Raw genomic sequence first — 17,683 nt, forward strand, 5'->3', positions numbered from 1 at the left:
GTATATCTTATACAGCTGGGCTCACAGACTTGGATTGGAGTTTATACATATATCACATACAGCTGGGCTCAGAGACTTGCATTGGTATTTATACATATATCTTATACAGCTGGGCTTACAGACTTGTATTGGTGTTTATACATATATCTTATATAGCTGGGCTCACAGACTTGTATTGGTAGTTATACGTATATCTTATACAGCTGGGCTCACAGCCTTGTATTGTTGTTTATACGTATATCTCAAACAGCTGAGCTCACAGACTTGTATTGGTGTTATACATATATCTCATACAGCCGGGCGCACAGACTTGGATTGGTGTTTATACGTATATCTTATACAGCTGGGCTCACAGACTTGGATTGGTGTTTATACATATATCTTATACAGCTGGGCTCACAGACTTGTATTGGTGTTTATACATATATCACATACAGCTGGGCTCAGAGACTTGTATTGGTATTTATACATATATCTTATACAGCTGGGCTCAGAGACTTGTATTGGTATTTATACATATATCTTATACAGCTGGGCTCACAGACTTGTATTGGTGTTTATACATATACCTTGTATAGCTGGGCTCACAGACTTGTATTGTTGTTTATACGTATATCTTATACAGCTGGGCTCACAGACTTGTATTGGGGTCATACATATATCTTATACAGCTGGGCTCACAGACTTGTATTGGTGTTATACATATATCTCATACAGCCGGGCTCACAGACTTGTATTGGTGTTTATACATATATCTTATATAGCTGGGCTCACAGACTTGTATTGGTGTTTATACGTATATCTTATACAGCTGGGCTCACAGACTTGTATTGATGTTATACATATATCTCATAAAGCCAGGCTCACAGACTTGTATTGGTATTTATACATATATCTGATACAGCTGGGCTCACAGACTTGTATTGGTGTTTATACATATATCTTATATAGCTGGGCTCACAGACTTGTATTGGTAGTTATACGTATATCTTATACAGCTGGGCTCACAGACTTGTATTGGTGTTTATACGTATACCTTATACAGCTAGGCTCACAGACTTGTATTGGTGTTATACGTATACCTTGTATGGTGTTATACGTATACCTTGTATAGCTGGGCTCACAGACTTGTATTGGTATTTATACGTTTATCTTATACAGCTGGGCTCACAGACTTGTATTGGTATTTATACGTATATCTTATACAGCTGGGCTCACAGACTTGTATTGGTATTTATACGTTTATCTTATACAGCTGGGCTCACAGACTTGTATTGGTGTTTATAGGTATACCTTGTATAGCTGGGCTCAGACTTGTATTGGTGTTTAAAGGTGTACCTTGTATAGCTGGGCTCAGACTTGTATTGGTGTTTATAGGTATACCTTGTATAGCTGGGCGCAGACGTGTATTGGTGTTTGAAGATTTATTGAGTTGTAGTGTTATATAATCTTGGAAGGATTATACAGATAAGTTGTTGATGGTGTCCAATGTAAACTCTGTACCAGTAATAATGGGAACGGCTCAGTTAGGCTGCATTCTATTCCCCAATAATCATCACATTTATTTTGCACGCCCTTAATTTTTGTGTTATATTAATTCACTGCTGGTTTATATAAGGGGAAGGAAATTTGTTAGATGATTGAAAAAAGTACTGTTACATGATTTTAGGGAGGTGATAATGTAGGAAATAGTCTGGTTTACAGTAGCTGAAGAGTGAGTTTGAGCAGTGAATTGGAGTTGTCTGGTTTACATGCACAGATGTTCACTTAAAGTTCGCTAGTATTACGTACTGTGAGCAGTGATCTTCAGATGTGTGTCTGAGGAGACAGATAAGTTACTGTGTTTATCTCATGGAGGTCTGAGTAAGTGACTGTGATCAAGCCCGGGGACTTTCTGTTAAATATTGATATGTTACTGGTAGACTTAAAGGGTGAAGGTCATGGTATTGATTAACTTGTCAGAGATATGGTAAGCTATATATAGAGAAGGACAAAGTACAGGGGACCAGACACAGGCTCCTACCTGTGACATGTGACCAATAGCAACTTTGTATTGTGTGTCAAGGTCACTAATCTTAGGTGAAGTGGTATTGCGTGTCAAGGTCACTAATCTGAGGTGAAGTGGTGTTGTGTGTCAAGGTCTCTTATCCGAGGTGAAGTGGTGTTGTGTGTCAAGGTCTCTTATCTGAGGTCAAGTGGTGTTGTGTGTCAAGGTCACTGATCCGAGGTGAAGTGGTGTTGTGTGTCAAGGTCTCTTATCCGAGGTCAAGTGGTGTTGTGTGTCAAGGTCACTGATCCGAGGTGAAGTGGTGTTGTGTGTCAAGGTCACTGATTGGAGATGGAGACCGAGCCCCCTACTGTTTTAATGTACAGTTCAGGGCTCTACCATAGACGTGTAGAACCAGTACCTTACACATGTACAGTTGTGTAAGAGGCATGTTTTGTTGTTTGGTTCAAGACGTGTGTTCTTCCTGCTTTTCCTCAATCTTTTCTTCTAATCTGCTCATGATGAGAATCAGCCTGGTTAGCATTGTTTATCTAAAATATATACCTTTGTTCTCTATTCTCAAATAAATGAGCAATTTCCATCAACTGTCAATAAACAATACCAGCCAGGTGAAATGTATTGGAACTCTTGATCCTATGCTTATTTATGTTTTTTGATATTTGATGGTATTCATCGTAGTATGGAGCTTGTTTCTGTATGGCTGAAGGCAGTGATGTCAGCTAACTGGCTGTGTGTGATATTTCATACATGTGTGGTATTTGGTACAGACAGTAAGACACTGATGTAGTGTAGGATTAATACAAGTCTACACTATTAATACATATGGTTATAAAACAGTGCATTACAACAGGCTTTTAAAGCAGATTTTTATAAACCTGTACCAGATATTATCCCTAGCCTACATACCATAGTTCATACTACAGATATCATTATCCCTAGCCTACATACCATAGTTCATACTACAGATATCATTATCCTTAGCCTACTTCATTCCTGTAACATTATGAAGCATATATGGTTAAGAATTTGGTATCTGTGAAAACAGTGGGACATTGATTAAAAATAAATACAGAGATCCCAGGACTTAGTATGTGTGTATTGCTGAAGATTATAGGTTTCCTGAATGCTGAAGATTATAGGTTTTCTGAATGCTGAAGATTAAAGGTTTCCTGAATGCTGCTGAAGATTATAGGTTTTCTGAATGCTGAAGATTAAAGGTTTTCTGAATGCTGAAGATGTTTCCTGAATGCTGAAGATTATAGGTTTCCTGAATGCTGAAGATTATAGGTTTCCTAAATGCTGAAGATTATAGGTTTTCTGAATAAGGGGGAAACGATTGAAATGAAGTTAATGCATGTCTTGTCAATTACACATCTCATATACTGCATTCATTTATTCATTCATAATTTAGCTAGAATATTTTCTGATGGAAGATAACATCCCGAAAACATTAGCCAGATGTATGTATATGGTGTAAATAACATCGACACAAAATACCACAACAAAGAAGAAAATCAAAGAGTTCATTTTATGCTTCATTCTGTTCCTTGTGTTCACTCGTCTAGCAAAGTATCCATAATGAATTTCTAGTATATCCCGTGTGTTGATAGGTTTAGTACTCATGCCATAATGAATTATGTCCCTTGTGTTCACTTGCATTGTTCAGCAGAGTAAAAACTCACAATTTTGTGAATTATCTCCCCTTGCGTTCACTTGTTCAACAGAGTGAAAAAGATTCAATAAGGTTCATCAGTTTGGATATATGTAATATCAAAGTTTTACTTTATACAAAAGAATGTACCAAAAAAACTAAAAAAGCCTTGAAATTCATATGAGTACATTTCCTTGCAGGTTCAGCAAAGTAAATAGCCATGCCGTTCATACAGCGGTGTATAGAGCCGACGCAGGTGAGCCGCGAGGAGGTGGACAAGTCGGTCACTAACGAGCTGGAATGTGTGACCAACCACACCCTAAGTAACATCATCCTTCAGCTGAGCAGTCTCAGTAAGCATGCCGAGGACATGTTCGTCGAGTTGACCGCAGAGGCTGATCTGTTCTGTAAGCGGGCCGGCCAGCTCCAGTACAGAATAAACCACCTTCGTGACAAAGTCACACAATTAGATGCAGCAGTAGAACCAGGTAAGCACAACACTGACCATGGCTGTTGTAACAACACTGACCATAGCTGTTGCTGTTACTGGAAGATTAACAATCTCTCCTCCTATGGGATCATGGGAGAAAGTAGACTAGATGTAGACTTGTGGTAAACATAGTGTATGTGTTCACTCTGTCATGAAATACTGAGTCGATATTCATATTTCAACAGATTTCTTTTGTATCCCTTGGTGCTCTAACACTTTGTCTGGTCACTGGTCACACACATGGGTTGTGCTTATGGTCTTTATGTTGTTAATGTGAAGCAATGTTCTTTGTAGGTGCAGCAACACTTCCAGCCTATAAGCCAATAAGAGTTATGGACCTTATATTGCCATTTACAGAATAGCTAATTATCCAGAGTTAAACTATTTTGATTCTGATGTTTTTGAGTGTGTAGCACAGGAAGAAAGTTATTTGACAATCTTGTCCACTTGTTGTCTACATAATCCACTTGTTGTCTACACAACTTTAGTTAAGTTTGATGAAGTTCTACTCTACAATATAAACATAAACTGAAGTTTATTCTCCGCTTGTTGTTCCAGTGTCCCTACAGGATATCCACCTGAGGAAGCCTTTTAAGAGCTCCATGCCTCACGACCAACAGGTGGTGTCACAGATCACCATGCCCCGCGCCATCCAGAACAGTTATAATCATTGTGATCAGCCACCTGCTCTCAGTAAACTCGACGTATTTAGGTTAGTAAACCCTCTACTTTGGGTCCACTGTTCCTGGCATGGTCATGTCTCACATCCTAGTGAGGTCAAACTTTTGTTTTGTACATACAAAAATTGATTACTGACAGGACTCCAGTGCTCAATGAACTCTTCAGTAGGGTCTTGCATCAAAGATGTAGGTGTTTTATAGTAATCACAGTGTCTGTCTGTCAGGCATTCACTTCTGGAGATTATCTGGGGTAATCAAAAAGTCTAATCTTGTTTAATTTTGACATGGTGATACAATGATAAGTACATGTTCAGCACAAAAAGTGAGTTCATTTTCATTTAAGGTGTCCATTGTAACTTTTGAGTTCAAAGTTCCTGTAAAAAGACCATTAATTGAATTTCAGGTGATAAATTAATCTCGTAATATCAATCAAATATGAGTCATTAAGATGTCATGTTTTGTGTTAATACTGGTAAAAATGGGTGGAAAGTTATTGATTTTTAGCTCACCTGGTCCGAAGGACCATGGTGAGCTTATGCCGTACCACAGCATCCGTCGTCCGTCGTCTTCCTGGGCGTCATCTGCCCACTTTACACTACTAGACATGAACCACTGAGCAGATTTTAACAAAATTTGGTGTGGAGCATCCTTGGGGGAGAAGACCCAATTTTGTATAAATGGTGGGTCTGGCCCCCCAGGGGCCTGAGGGATGGGGCACAATAGGGGAAATATAGCAATTTCTGGCCCCTAAGGGAAACCATTTCCTAAAAATCCTTCTTCTGTAGGAATGAAAGGATTTGGTCTGAAGCATCCTTTGATGAAGGGGATCCGTGGGTCTGGCCCCCAAGGGGCATGAGGGGCACGGCCCAGTAGGGGAAACAGCAAAATATTCTTTAAAATCCTTCTTCTTCTGTAGAAATGAAATCATTTGGTCCATATTTGGTGTGGAGCATCCTTGGGTGAAGGGAAACCAATTTTGTATAAACCATGGGTCTGGCCCCCCAGGGGCCTGATATACGGGGCCCAATAGGGGAAACAACGCCAATTATTCTTTAAAATCCTTTTTTTTTTGTAGGAATAAAAGGATTTGGTCCATATTTGGTGTGGAGCATCCTTGGGTAAAGGGAAACCAATTGTGTATAAACGATAGGTCTGGCCCCCTGGGACCTGAGGGGCGGGGCCTAATAGGGGAAATAGAGGTAAAACCTTTATAATCCTTCTTTTACCATAGGGATTAAGGGATTATATCCTTATTCAGTCTGGAGAATCCTGGGCAAAAGGGATTCAATTTTTTATAAACAGCAAGTGTAGCCTCCCTGGGGGCAGAAGGGAGGGGCCCAATAGGGGAAATAGAGGTGAAGACTCAATTTTGTATAATTGATGGGTATCACCCCCTAGGAGCATAGGGGTGGGGCTCTGTTTGAAGATTGTTCTCGCTATATCTCAAGTTCTGGATGAATCTTTCTGAAATTTCATATGACAGCACCTACCATGGAGTGCTATATCTTTACTTCATACCAATAATTTAAACATATTCAGGTGAGCGATACAGGCCCTCTGGGCCTCTTGTTTTATCGAGGTTAGGAGTAGGACCCTAATAATGTTATGTATTGTATTTATAGGGAGGATGGACGGGACAGTATGAAATTCTACACTGATCCAGGATACTTCTTTGAATTATGGTATGCAGAAATTCAAAAAGACATCGAACAAAAACGAACAGAACTACGGAAAAAGAAACGACAGGTAGGTGTTGCATGTTCTTTAATTTCTGGGATTTTTGTTAAACATTATTTACTGTTCTAGATCAAAATTGTACTTATCAGTTCCATCTAAATCAATTTTTGCTTTGTTTTACAGCGACCAGGCAAGGAGCAAACAGGAGGTCGACGACCGCGTCAGGTGGTCACAAAGAAGGAGAAGTATGCCCATGCAGCACAGGGTGTGGAGTTTAGTGAACATTACAGAGACCCTAAGGCTCTGGGTATTCAGCCCACAGCTAACCACTACTCTTCACAGAACCTCCACAATGACGCTAGAAATGCAGACCAGCATCAGCGCCCGGGTAGTCTAGATGTCCGCCACAGTCAGGCCAAGGGCCATCCAAAGAAGGCTAATGGGCCTCTCCCTGCTGGTCCTCCACCACCACAACAACCGGGGTACCCTCAACAACCAGGGCAGCATATACCTGAGCAGGAGTTCCAGACTCCACCCTACACCAACCACCAACCCTATTCCTCTCCACAGCACCAACCAAACAGAAACTCTGCACGTCCACACACTGTGATGCAGAGTCCTGCCCGCCCCTCCCAGCCTCCCCCTGCTCCTCCTCCAATCATGGGTGACCGACAGAGTCCTTCTACACGGGACAGTTTGCCCCCACCTCCACCCCCACCAGACCCCCACATGTCGTACACTCCCAGCCCCCAGACAACTCCTCAGCCAGTGCGTCACCCACTGGTCCATCAGAACAGCCAACACTCTCCTGCACACCAACCTAGTCCGCCCCGACAAGACTCCACCACTGTCCTTCCTCCTCCTCCACCCTCCCCTCCTAACTCACAGACCCCAGACACCCCGGTCAATCTGCCACCCCCACCCTCTCCTCCAGGCATGGGCATTTTGCCCCCACCTCCTCCCCCTCCTCCTCCACCCCCTCCCCCTCCTCCTGCAGAGGCAAAGCTGAACGGCATCGTTCACATGGCCCATGACACAACATCCATCTCCTCCTCAACTAGCTCAATGACAACAGGGTCTACAGGAAACATGCCTGAGCCACCGCCTGCCGGCAGTGGGCGGAGTGCCCTCCTGGAGGAGATACGCAACAAAGAATGTAAGTGTTGTGAGCTAGTTCATATCATTAAACAAAAAGTTTCAAACTTTTATAACTTACCTGCTCAACACAGTAACTTGCAAGTGATAATAAGCAGTGGTAGATTTCTCTTTGACAGTGTATGTAGCCTTTCTGTTTCATATCATCGAATAACATTTTAGGTATTATGAGTCGATGTCTCTAGTGACCTATAGCATTCTCCGTTGGTCCATGATTTTCTTTAACTATTCACATTTTCTGTTTCTGAAAAAGAACTGAACAAAATTTATTAAAAAAAAAATGCATGAATATTCATTCCATGACTTAAGACAAACCGATATGTAAATTATATGGGCCTTACAGGTATGAGTCAATTTCGAGGGACCAGACTTTATTGATCCTTTTGGGGAGTGATATATAGCTCTTAGGGTCATCCCATTTGCACCAGTGTATTATTTTTGTTTATTGTAACCTGGGAATCTGTTTGTGCTAACAGGTTTGTCAAATGGTTCTTGACAAAAAAACCAAAAAAAACTTCAATTATCGAACGGTGGTATTTGTACCTGTGGCAGGCATAAAGTTCTAGTTTCAGTTCACTCATACAGGCAGACAATGATGGTTGTAACTTATTTAAGTTCACACTTACAGGCCAACACTGACAGTTTCAGCTTATTTAAGTTCATATGTGCCGGCTGACATTTAAAGCGTAATGAGTTGAAGTTCATACCAACCAACATTGAATCTTGTATCGACAGTGTAACAGCAGCACAAATATCACTTTGTTGTGATGTCATGATCAAGTTAACGTCAGGCACCATCACTGAACATAACAGGGATTTAGCATCTTCTTTTCTGAATTAGATATTATTAGATATGTGAGAAGATTGGTAACTTATACCATTGTTTGTGTTACAGTGTACAGTCAGCTAAGGAAGGTGGAGGATCGTAAGAAGCAGGAGGAAGAGAAGAGAACACCCACCGGACGCTTTGATGTGCATTCCATCATGAACAGGGCATTTGAGGTTAGACGCAAAGCCTTGGAGGCAAGTGACACAGAGAGTGAGGATGGATCTTCAGAGGAGGAATGGAATTGATTGGTCATCACGTGTTACTATGGATACATTATACCCAGAATGTGATTGGTCAATGAGGCATATAATCCTTAAGCTTGCATTATTAACCAGGATTGTGTAAGGGCTGTCTAGAAGGTTTCGTGGGGAGTTCTGATTGACTTCGGAACAGACTGGTTTGGAATGTGTTGTTTATATCCCTAACCCTTAGGGATAAAGCATAGCCTGTTTGTGGTCGAGTGTACTTCAGGTACATATTCTGTGCTTACGCATGAGTGACCAGAGGACTCTACTTAGAACGGCAAGAAACGGAGTGACAAGACAATTGTACTAAGAGCTGAAAGATGCAGAGTGACCTGATGACTATACTTAGAGCGGCGAAATAGCTACTACTTATCCTCAGCAGGCCCTGTATGGCTGTTGTTGCCATAGAAATAGTTTTATACACACAAGCTATAAACATACTATACTTTTTACATAACGTTTTGCTTGTAATAATTTTAATTATTCAGATTTGAAAATTGTTATATATATATAATTATATATGATACTGTACTAATCCTCATTTATATCATTAATCGAAAACATGTTGACATGTTTTATCAGCGGTGTTTAGGATCCTAGTATAATAAACTAGTGTAAGATCCTGCAATATTTTACCCTATCTGTGACCTATACAGGGCTAACATAATTCTCATATGGGTTTCCCCTGCTTTAATTGTCATAGAACTGACTAGTATCTTGGGTGTCTGTAAGGTTGCAAACTTTTCTTAAAAGTATAAGTGTCTCCCACACTCTGTAAACCAAGGGAGATGTCTCTGTAGAAATAACAAAAAAATATCTCCCAGACTTGGGTCTAGTTACTGGCCAGAGTACACCAGGGGAAATAACGCCGTAAAAATACTGACAAGTGTCTCCGTGACTTGTGTTTAGTAACTGGCCAGAGTACATCAGGGGAAATAACTCTGTACAAGTACTGACAAGTGTCTCCGTGACTTGTGTCTAGTTACTGGCCAGAGTACATCAGGGGAAATAACTCTGTACAAGTACTGACAAATGTTTCCCAGACTTGTGTTTAGTTACTGGCCAGAGTACATCAGGGGAAATAACGCTGTACAAGTACTGACAAGTGTCTCCCAGACTTGTGTTTAGTTACTGGCCAGAGAACATCAGGGGAAATAACTCTGTACAAGTACTGACAAGTGTCTCCCAGACTTGTGTTTAGTTACTGGCCAGAGTACACCAGAAAAATAACTGAACCATTTATGACAAACAACTCTCTGAAACATCTCACTGAACTTGTTGTACTACACTGACAGGAGATAGCTCTGTATTGGTAACGAAAAATTTAACACAGTCTCCTCATCATCCATGTGCAGAAGAAAATATCTAAGGGGAGATAATTCCAAGGGAAGTTACTCCAAGTAACAAAGTGCCTCTAGTGACTGGGCAGTGTATACAAGGGGAAATAGCTCGGTATAAGTAATGATAAGTGTGTCCAAGACTTGTCTGGAATGACTTACCTGTACCCCAGGGGAAATGACTTGCCTGTACCCCAGGGGAAATAATTGAAATGACAAGTGTCTTGCATGCTTGTCTCTAGTCACTGGCCTGGATTTCTGTACACAAAAGGAGATATATCTATTGAAATACATGTACACGTCTCAACAAACATTTCTGGTGATTTGGTCATAAAAGTACTAGTGATGGAGCCAGACCATTAACTGTCCCGTTGTGTAGGGGAGATAAACATGTTTAGATGTTTCTGAGTTAGAAATTTCATTGTCCTAGGCAGACGGGCTCAGTTTGAAAACCATCTTAAAAAATAACGGTACAAGGTTTTTTGATATATCTCAGAATTTTTTGTTGTATGTCACACTTTCACAAGGCATTTCTGCTCTGTGGTACATTCACGTGACTTGGTGTAAGCTGCTGGTGAGATCTTGGTCTTCCCGTTTCCTGAAATTTCATAGATTCTCATTTCAGCATGAGATCAACCTCTGACAAATACAAGCATTGTTTAACGTCAATTAATGTTTGTAGTAGTCATTGTAATTGTTTTGGAAACAAATTTTTTATGGTCTATTCAAGAACAACATTGAGGAATCATGCTGTGGGAATCCAAAGTATTTACCTCCATTTATTATTTCTTTATATCATGCAAAGCCACCTCCATTTGACACAAAATTTTCAGTGTCAGTTGTAGGAGAAAAATTCAGGTATGCGTGTTGGAAAAGTATTTCCTCCAGTTTTTGTAATTTCATCTTTATTACCGTATTAACGATTGTAAATAGATAAGAGTGCATGTAGACATATGTAAAGATTCGTGCAATATTGTGTAAGTGAGGGTTTGTTGTGGTGATTGTCTATCCCGGTACTACATAACCAGATCATCACACAGGCCAGAGTGGTCAATATATCCTAGTAAGGGTGCTATTTTCACCAGTAAACATTCTCCTGCTTAGATTATAAGCTCAATGTTCCTTTATTTCTTTTTTATCCGTAAAATAATCTTAAATCGAGAATTTTCGGCATACCAGTAATTAATACCGACTGTAATACCATATTAATAACGGAAGAATCTAGAAAAGACTTAATTGAGGATGACATGTACTCTGCACCCTTATTAGGCTATAAAATCTACACAGTATTTTTACGAATAATCTTCTATTTTCAACCCTTATAAATATACAGTAAATAATGTGTGTATGTTGAGGGATCAATATGTATTGGCCTAGGCTGACTGTATGTACTGGAGTTTATCTGTAACCATTTAATATACTCTGTAGTTTTATACACGGAGAAAACAACAGGACTTTTTACTGTAACTACAGAACACATATATATATGTATGGTACCGATACCTGGTAGGTAATATATGATGTGTATTCTACAGATTTACAATGATAGAACCAACTTGAATCAATATTTGGACATATGTATATTTTGAGAATGAATGTTGTGAGTGGTATGAAGTATAAATCGGTGTACATTGCCTACTTGTACATCACATTAATTAATTATTGCTACTATGGTTTCTGGTTTCTCATTATTTTGTTACTTACTATTTATGATCTGCCATTCCCTACAGATTATATTTGGCTGGCCAATATCAATGGAGGAACAGTCCATGATGTCCACTAAGGGATGGCAAGTACGTTACACATCAGAGCCTCTATTTAACCAAGTTTACAGTGTATTACAATTGTAGCGTGCCTGATACATCTCTCTTAGTGATTTTTGTATGTTATGCATGTGTGGCGATATATATACAACATTTCATTCTTGCTATTATCTACAAGGTTAATCCTTCCTGTCACTCACAGGCCCTCAGTGATCTGGATTTACTTGTAACACCGTAGGGGTGGAAGGATCATACAGTGTTAGGGGTGGAAGGATCATACAGTGTTAGGGGGGGAAGGATCATACAGTGTAGGGGTAGAAGGATCATACAGTGTTAGGGGGGGAAGGATCATACAGTGTTAGGGGGGGGAAGGATCATACAGTGTTAGGGGTGGAAGGATCATACAGTGTTAGGGGGGGAAGGATCATACAGTGTAGGGGTGGAAGGATCATACAGTGTTAGGGGGGGGGAAGGATCATACAGTGTTACATACAACTGTTGATATTACTATTTCCAACATTGTGTAGTCAGATATGTATTGCGTCCCCTTTTATTTCCCTATTCTGTGTTCCTTTATAGTTCAGGTTTCATTCCGTTATTACAACACGATATATCCAAAGTGGTTCACTTATGCTACTTAAACTTCATTATCTGTGCTGAAACATGACCATCTAGGTATCCATTTCCAAAGACTTGAGCTTTAAATAAGAAATAAAACAATGAAGCCAACATAAGTTACAACAGGGGCGTCGGATATTATGAACTGTTATGGGATTTTTAGTACAATTATTCACATTTTGAAGAAGGAGTTAACTATTATATATTATATATCTTTAAGATATAATTGACAGAACTATAGACATATATGAAGTAGATTTAAACTAGAGAATTATCAAGATCAAATTTAACAGTCTGGGATGAAGGTGTCTTCACGATTTCTGTGCGATACAACTTACAACTACAGTTGTCTCCCCTTAGCTAAAAGTAAAGCATTTCAGCCCTGTTTGAATCTTTAATATCTGTCACAGCATAACAATGGAAGGGAAATGGTTGGTAACAGTTGATCCTCCTGACAATTATCATTTAATACAGGGGCTTGTATTTTAACATCAAATTTCCAACTACAAATATTTTCCTTTATTATACAAGACTGGATGGAACTGTCAAGGCCCTGTGTAAATTAAAAAGTTCTGTATGTATCCATTACCAAAGAGATACAGATGTGATGTATGTTACAAGGTGCTGTCTAGTGTGCTGGGCACTGTGTCATTGTAAATACGCATATTTATAGAGCTTCTTGTATGTTCTTCACTTAACCAGTCTCTAATTGTTACATGTAAAACCATCTGAGAAAAGTCTACCTTTCTTTTCCTAACAAAAACGATTTGCTGTTCATGTCGTTATTTAAAATTTAATAAGCGTTTTTTTCTCAATATTATGAACCAGTTTTGAAGTTTTGTAAGCGGCGGTTCTCTTCTATGTCCTTTCCTTTTTTGAATTAAAGGAAAAGCTCAAGTGACATGAAACTATTTGACAGAAAATTAAGCATAATAAATTTGAATGTATCTATCTATGTTTCTGTATTGAAGTGGTAAAGTCAGCATTATGCAGAGTGTTCTCTATGTTACACTAGTACACCAAATTGACTGGGCGTTGGGCCATAAAGTGCTACGGTGTTCTAGGTTTGCTCCATGTCTGTGTATTGTGACCTCCACCTGTGTACAGTATCTGTATAGTTATCTGTTGTACCCATCCTGTACATAACCATACATGGTGCTGACTAACGCACCATCCTGCTGTATTTAGGCAATAAAGTCTGGCTTCACATCATAACAATTTGTGTGTGTTTGTTGTCTTTGTGAAGCTATGTCACCATGTACAAGGTAATCAAACCATTTACCCTACAACAGAGGCCTTACAAGCTTGTAAAACTGTGTCTCTATATTCTAGCTACAGGTCACAATTCTGGACAAACACTCACAACAGCAGACATGAACGGTTTGACAACTGTTTGACTGTCCTACCTTAAGTCACACTCTTACACTGACAAGTTATCCTCGTTTCAGATGTTTCCCTTTCTAATGTTTTTATCTGCTAATTTTTTCACTCAAAATTCCTAGAAAATTCATGCGAGGATTTTTTTTTTTTGTACAGAATTAAGTTACGGAGATAACCACCAGTAATAGTTTTGAGGGAATGCAATAAAACAAGATTTTGGTACTGTATGAACATACAAATTTATTCAAAAATGTATATATATGTGAATGTAAGAATATCTCCTTGGAGAAGGATTGTGGTCATGTAAGTTTATCTGTCTGACATTGTTTGAAACTACTGTTTACAAAGACAGCTAAATGAATACAAAACAATTTTCCTGTATGAAATGGTTGAAATAAAGAAACCCTAAGAAGATTAAGCAATATGTCTTAACTACACAAACATTTACTGCTCAGAGGTCTACATACAATTCATATGATAGTTTGCAGGAACTGACAAAGGGAGACGACTAATGTGTAAATGTCCATTGGAACTCAACCGGGATTGTATATATTACTCATAGTGATACCAGACAGTTCATGTGTTGGTCCCATGGATGTATATTGCTTTCACCAGAGATTACTACAAAATCTCATTTCACAACTGGTGAATGTTCACATTGCTCTCATAGAAATAGATGTGTTTCAAACACACTTGGAGTCAAGCCAACTATAATATTTCAAACTTATTCAGTCTACATTCAATCAACTTTCACCTCATACAGGATTCAATGAAAACTACCAGGAATCTACCAGGTACATATCACAGATTATTGATAAAATATCACGGCTTATAAACTACATGCATTCTGATACTGGTCATCTACCAGGTATTGTACATTTCATCACACTACTATCAACTACCATCCTTTTATAAAATGGAACTGTGGTTAATTAATAAACATCTGTATTTATATTACAATCAAATTTAAATCAACCAATTTTCTCACAAGCACTGATTGTCTACACATTGGTTCTGTACCCATCTAAATGCGATACTTTGACCACTTGACCTAAGCTGCATTAATTAAACATGAATGATTCTATCTCTATACTTCCACAGCACAGGTTTCTTCATCCTTAAAGATATTCTCTTAAAAGTTGGTCTCGTTGCAAGACTTGTTAAACTAACAACATTGCCCTGACTATGTAAACTTGCTTGGATACTGTCTAGGGCACTTGGCTGACGGTAGCCAGTTATCTTCCTCAAGGATCCCATGTGACCAGTGGACAAGCTCCATCACTTTAAACAACATTTTCATGGTTAATTGCAGCCCACCATGCTAGAGTGTAATTGTGTTCTGTCTTTAGCACAATCACAAATTAAGGTAGTGACAATATCCATTGACTACAACACTATACACAAAGATCTGAAGCTTTAATTTGTTCAGTTCTTAAAGCAGATCATCTCATAATTCAAACATAGACTGCGATGTCTTGCTGAATGTACCAGAGGACCATTTCTGCTCCTGAATGTAAGCTTCCAAACACTTGTCCTGAGTACCTAATTACTGCCACCCTCAACTGTTTCACTATTTCCCAAGTGGCAGATGACCCACACTTGTCCCTGAGTAGCAGGTGACTCGCACTAGTTCCCTAGTGGCAGATGACTCTTACTTATCCCTGAGTAGCAGGTGACTTGCACTAGTTCCCTAGTGGTACGTGACCCTCACTACTTCCCGAGAGGCAGGTGACCCACACTTGTCCCTGCTTGGCAAGTGACTCTCACTTGTCCCTGAGTGGCAGGTGACTCACTAGTTCCCAAGAGGCAGGTGATTCTTACTTGTTCCCAAGTGGCAGATGACCCACACTTGTCCCTGCGTGGCAAGTGACTCTCACTTATCCCTGAATGGCAGGTGACCCACACTTGTCCCTGGGTGACAAGTGACTCTCACCTATCCCTGAGTGGCAGGTGACCCACACTTGTCCCTGAGTGGCAGGTGACCCACACTTGTCCCTGAGTGGCAAGTGACTCTCACTTATCCCTGAGTAGCAGGTGACTCACTAGTTCCCAAGAGGCAGGTGATTCTTACTTGTTCCCAAGTGGCAGGTGACCCACACTAGATCCTGAGTGACAGGTAACTTACACTTGTGGCAGATGGCCCACACCTCTCCATGAGTGGCAGATGACTCTCACTTGTCCATGAGTGGTAGGTGACCCACACCTATCCTTGAGTGGCAGGTGACTCTCGCTAGTTACCCAGAGGCCGGTGAATTGCTAGTTCCCGAGTAGCTGGTAACCACACAAGATTCAGAGTGGTAGGTGACCCACACTTGTCCGTGAGTGGCAGGTGACTTTCACTAGTCCCTACGTGACAGGTGACTTTCACTAGTTCCCAAGTGGCAGGTGGCCCACCCTTGTCCATGAGTGGCAGATGACTCACGCTAGTTACCAAGTGACAGGTGACTCTTACTAGTGACCTAGTGGTAGGTGACCTTCATTTGTCATGTGTTAAATTTTAATGCTATTTTAGTGTCCGATGAAAGCTTATGAATTTGTTATCTAGAGTGATTTACTTGTTGCGAGTATCGTCTAGAGGGTTGTCCACAACAGACTGGTGTATCATGATAAAAAGAGGGATGTAGGTGAGGAAGTCGAGGAGGTCAAGTGCATCCAGATGTGAGAGTTTGTCTCGGACCTCTGTCTCGTGTGTTAGACTGACCCCTCCCGCCCTAAGCTCCACACATAGCTGGTCTATAGAGATTTTGTTGGTGTCGTGGTCAACATTGCACTCCCACAGTTTCTACAACAAACAGAATCTGTATAAATTGACACCTTATACGCAGTATGTCTTGTATTCAGTTGTGATGACACATATTGAATCAAGATTATATGATCAGAAACTACAAGCACTTCAAATTTTTATTTTTCAAAAAGATAAGCAAATTGATAATTAATGTATTTTCATTATCAAGGAAAAACACATCAAGTAATCAATATTTTGATTTAATGATTTTCTATGCACAAAGTCATGACTTCAACTTCAAATTAGAATGTCATTTAAGGATTTGATGCCTGAAAAATAAATAAGAAAATCACATCTGCTATAATGCCATGTTTTGCTTTATATCACATTATTTTTCTAACAACAAACCTGTCACACTGATATGCAAACAAACACATTAGTGAATCAACAATCTTCCTAAATTTTAATTTTGCAGGAAATATCAAAATGCTGCTACACTTACCTTACACATGAATAACTTCATCTCTAACATGCTGAAGTCCATTTTACCAATCATGTTTCTCATCCAATTACTGAAAGATACACAAAATTGATCATCATGTAACAATTGTACATGGAGACAGACAGACAGACATATCTCATGTGGTGATATACTGAGGGTGATAAGTCACTCCAGGGCTGTAATTTTCTGTGAGAGAGATAAGTGACTTAAGTCACTCCAGGGCTGTAATTTTCTTTGAGAGAGATTAATAGGGGGTGAGATAGGGGAATCACAACCCGAGAAGGGGGGGGGGGGGGGGGGGGGGGTGGTTCTTAAGATGCGAAACAGGAGGCTTTGCTGAGTGTTCGGCAACTTTTTTTCCCCCCGAGGGCTGAGATTCCCCTATCTCACCCCCAAGGGAGTGAATGATTCTTTTTCTCTTACCCTGTTCTCCCATTGTGTATCATATACACAATGTAATGATAACATTACATGCTAAATTCAGGGTTGACGTTGATGGATTGTTGACGTGACGTCATTGTATTGTTGAAGTGACGTCATACTATTGAGAGATTAACAGATCTCATGTAGGGATATACTGAGAGAGATTAGTGACTTACTCCAGGGCTGTAATTTTCTGTGAG

The 17,683-nt window shown here is 39.8% G+C and overlaps 1 protein-coding gene and 1 long non-coding RNA gene across 9 annotated transcripts in view; one reads left to right on the plus strand and one right to left on the minus strand.

Moving 5' to 3' along the window:
• LOC110460262 (wiskott-Aldrich syndrome protein family member 2-like) overlaps positions 1-13,671 on the plus strand; it is a 47,949-nt gene extending 34,278 nt beyond the window's left edge. For all 7 annotated transcript variants that reach the window (XM_021513084.1, XM_021513083.1, XM_021513085.1 and 4 more), the window contains 5 exons: positions 3,860-4,147; positions 4,708-4,861; positions 6,452-6,575; positions 6,690-7,662; positions 8,557-13,671. In XM_021513084.1, the coding sequence (XP_021368759.1) occupies positions 3,880-4,147; positions 4,708-4,861; positions 6,452-6,575; positions 6,690-7,662; positions 8,557-8,735 (1,698 nt within the window). In that variant the 5' untranslated portion in view covers positions 3,860-3,879 and the 3' untranslated portion in view covers positions 8,736-13,671. The remainder of the gene's footprint in view (positions 1-3,859; positions 4,148-4,707; positions 4,862-6,451; positions 6,576-6,689; positions 7,663-8,556) is intronic.
• Positions 9,853-17,285, minus strand: LOC110460264. Of its 2 annotated transcripts, none has more exons than XR_002463992.1 (3): positions 17,276-17,285; positions 17,061-17,130; positions 9,853-16,615 (listed from the first exon to the last, which is right to left on the minus strand). It is a non-coding gene; the product is annotated as an uncharacterized LOC110460264 (long non-coding RNA). The 2 variants fall into 2 exon arrangements; XR_002463991.1 differs by lacking the exon at positions 17,276-17,285 and adding an exon at positions 17,230-17,267.
• Between the last annotated feature and the right edge of the window lie 398 nt (positions 17,286-17,683).

The sequence above is a fragment of the Mizuhopecten yessoensis genome, unplaced genomic scaffold (genome assembly GCF_002113885.1).
Source record: "Mizuhopecten yessoensis strain PY_sf001 unplaced genomic scaffold, ASM211388v2 scaffold10343, whole genome shotgun sequence".
Classification (NCBI taxonomy): Eukaryota; Metazoa; Mollusca; class Bivalvia; order Pectinida; family Pectinidae; genus Mizuhopecten; species Mizuhopecten yessoensis.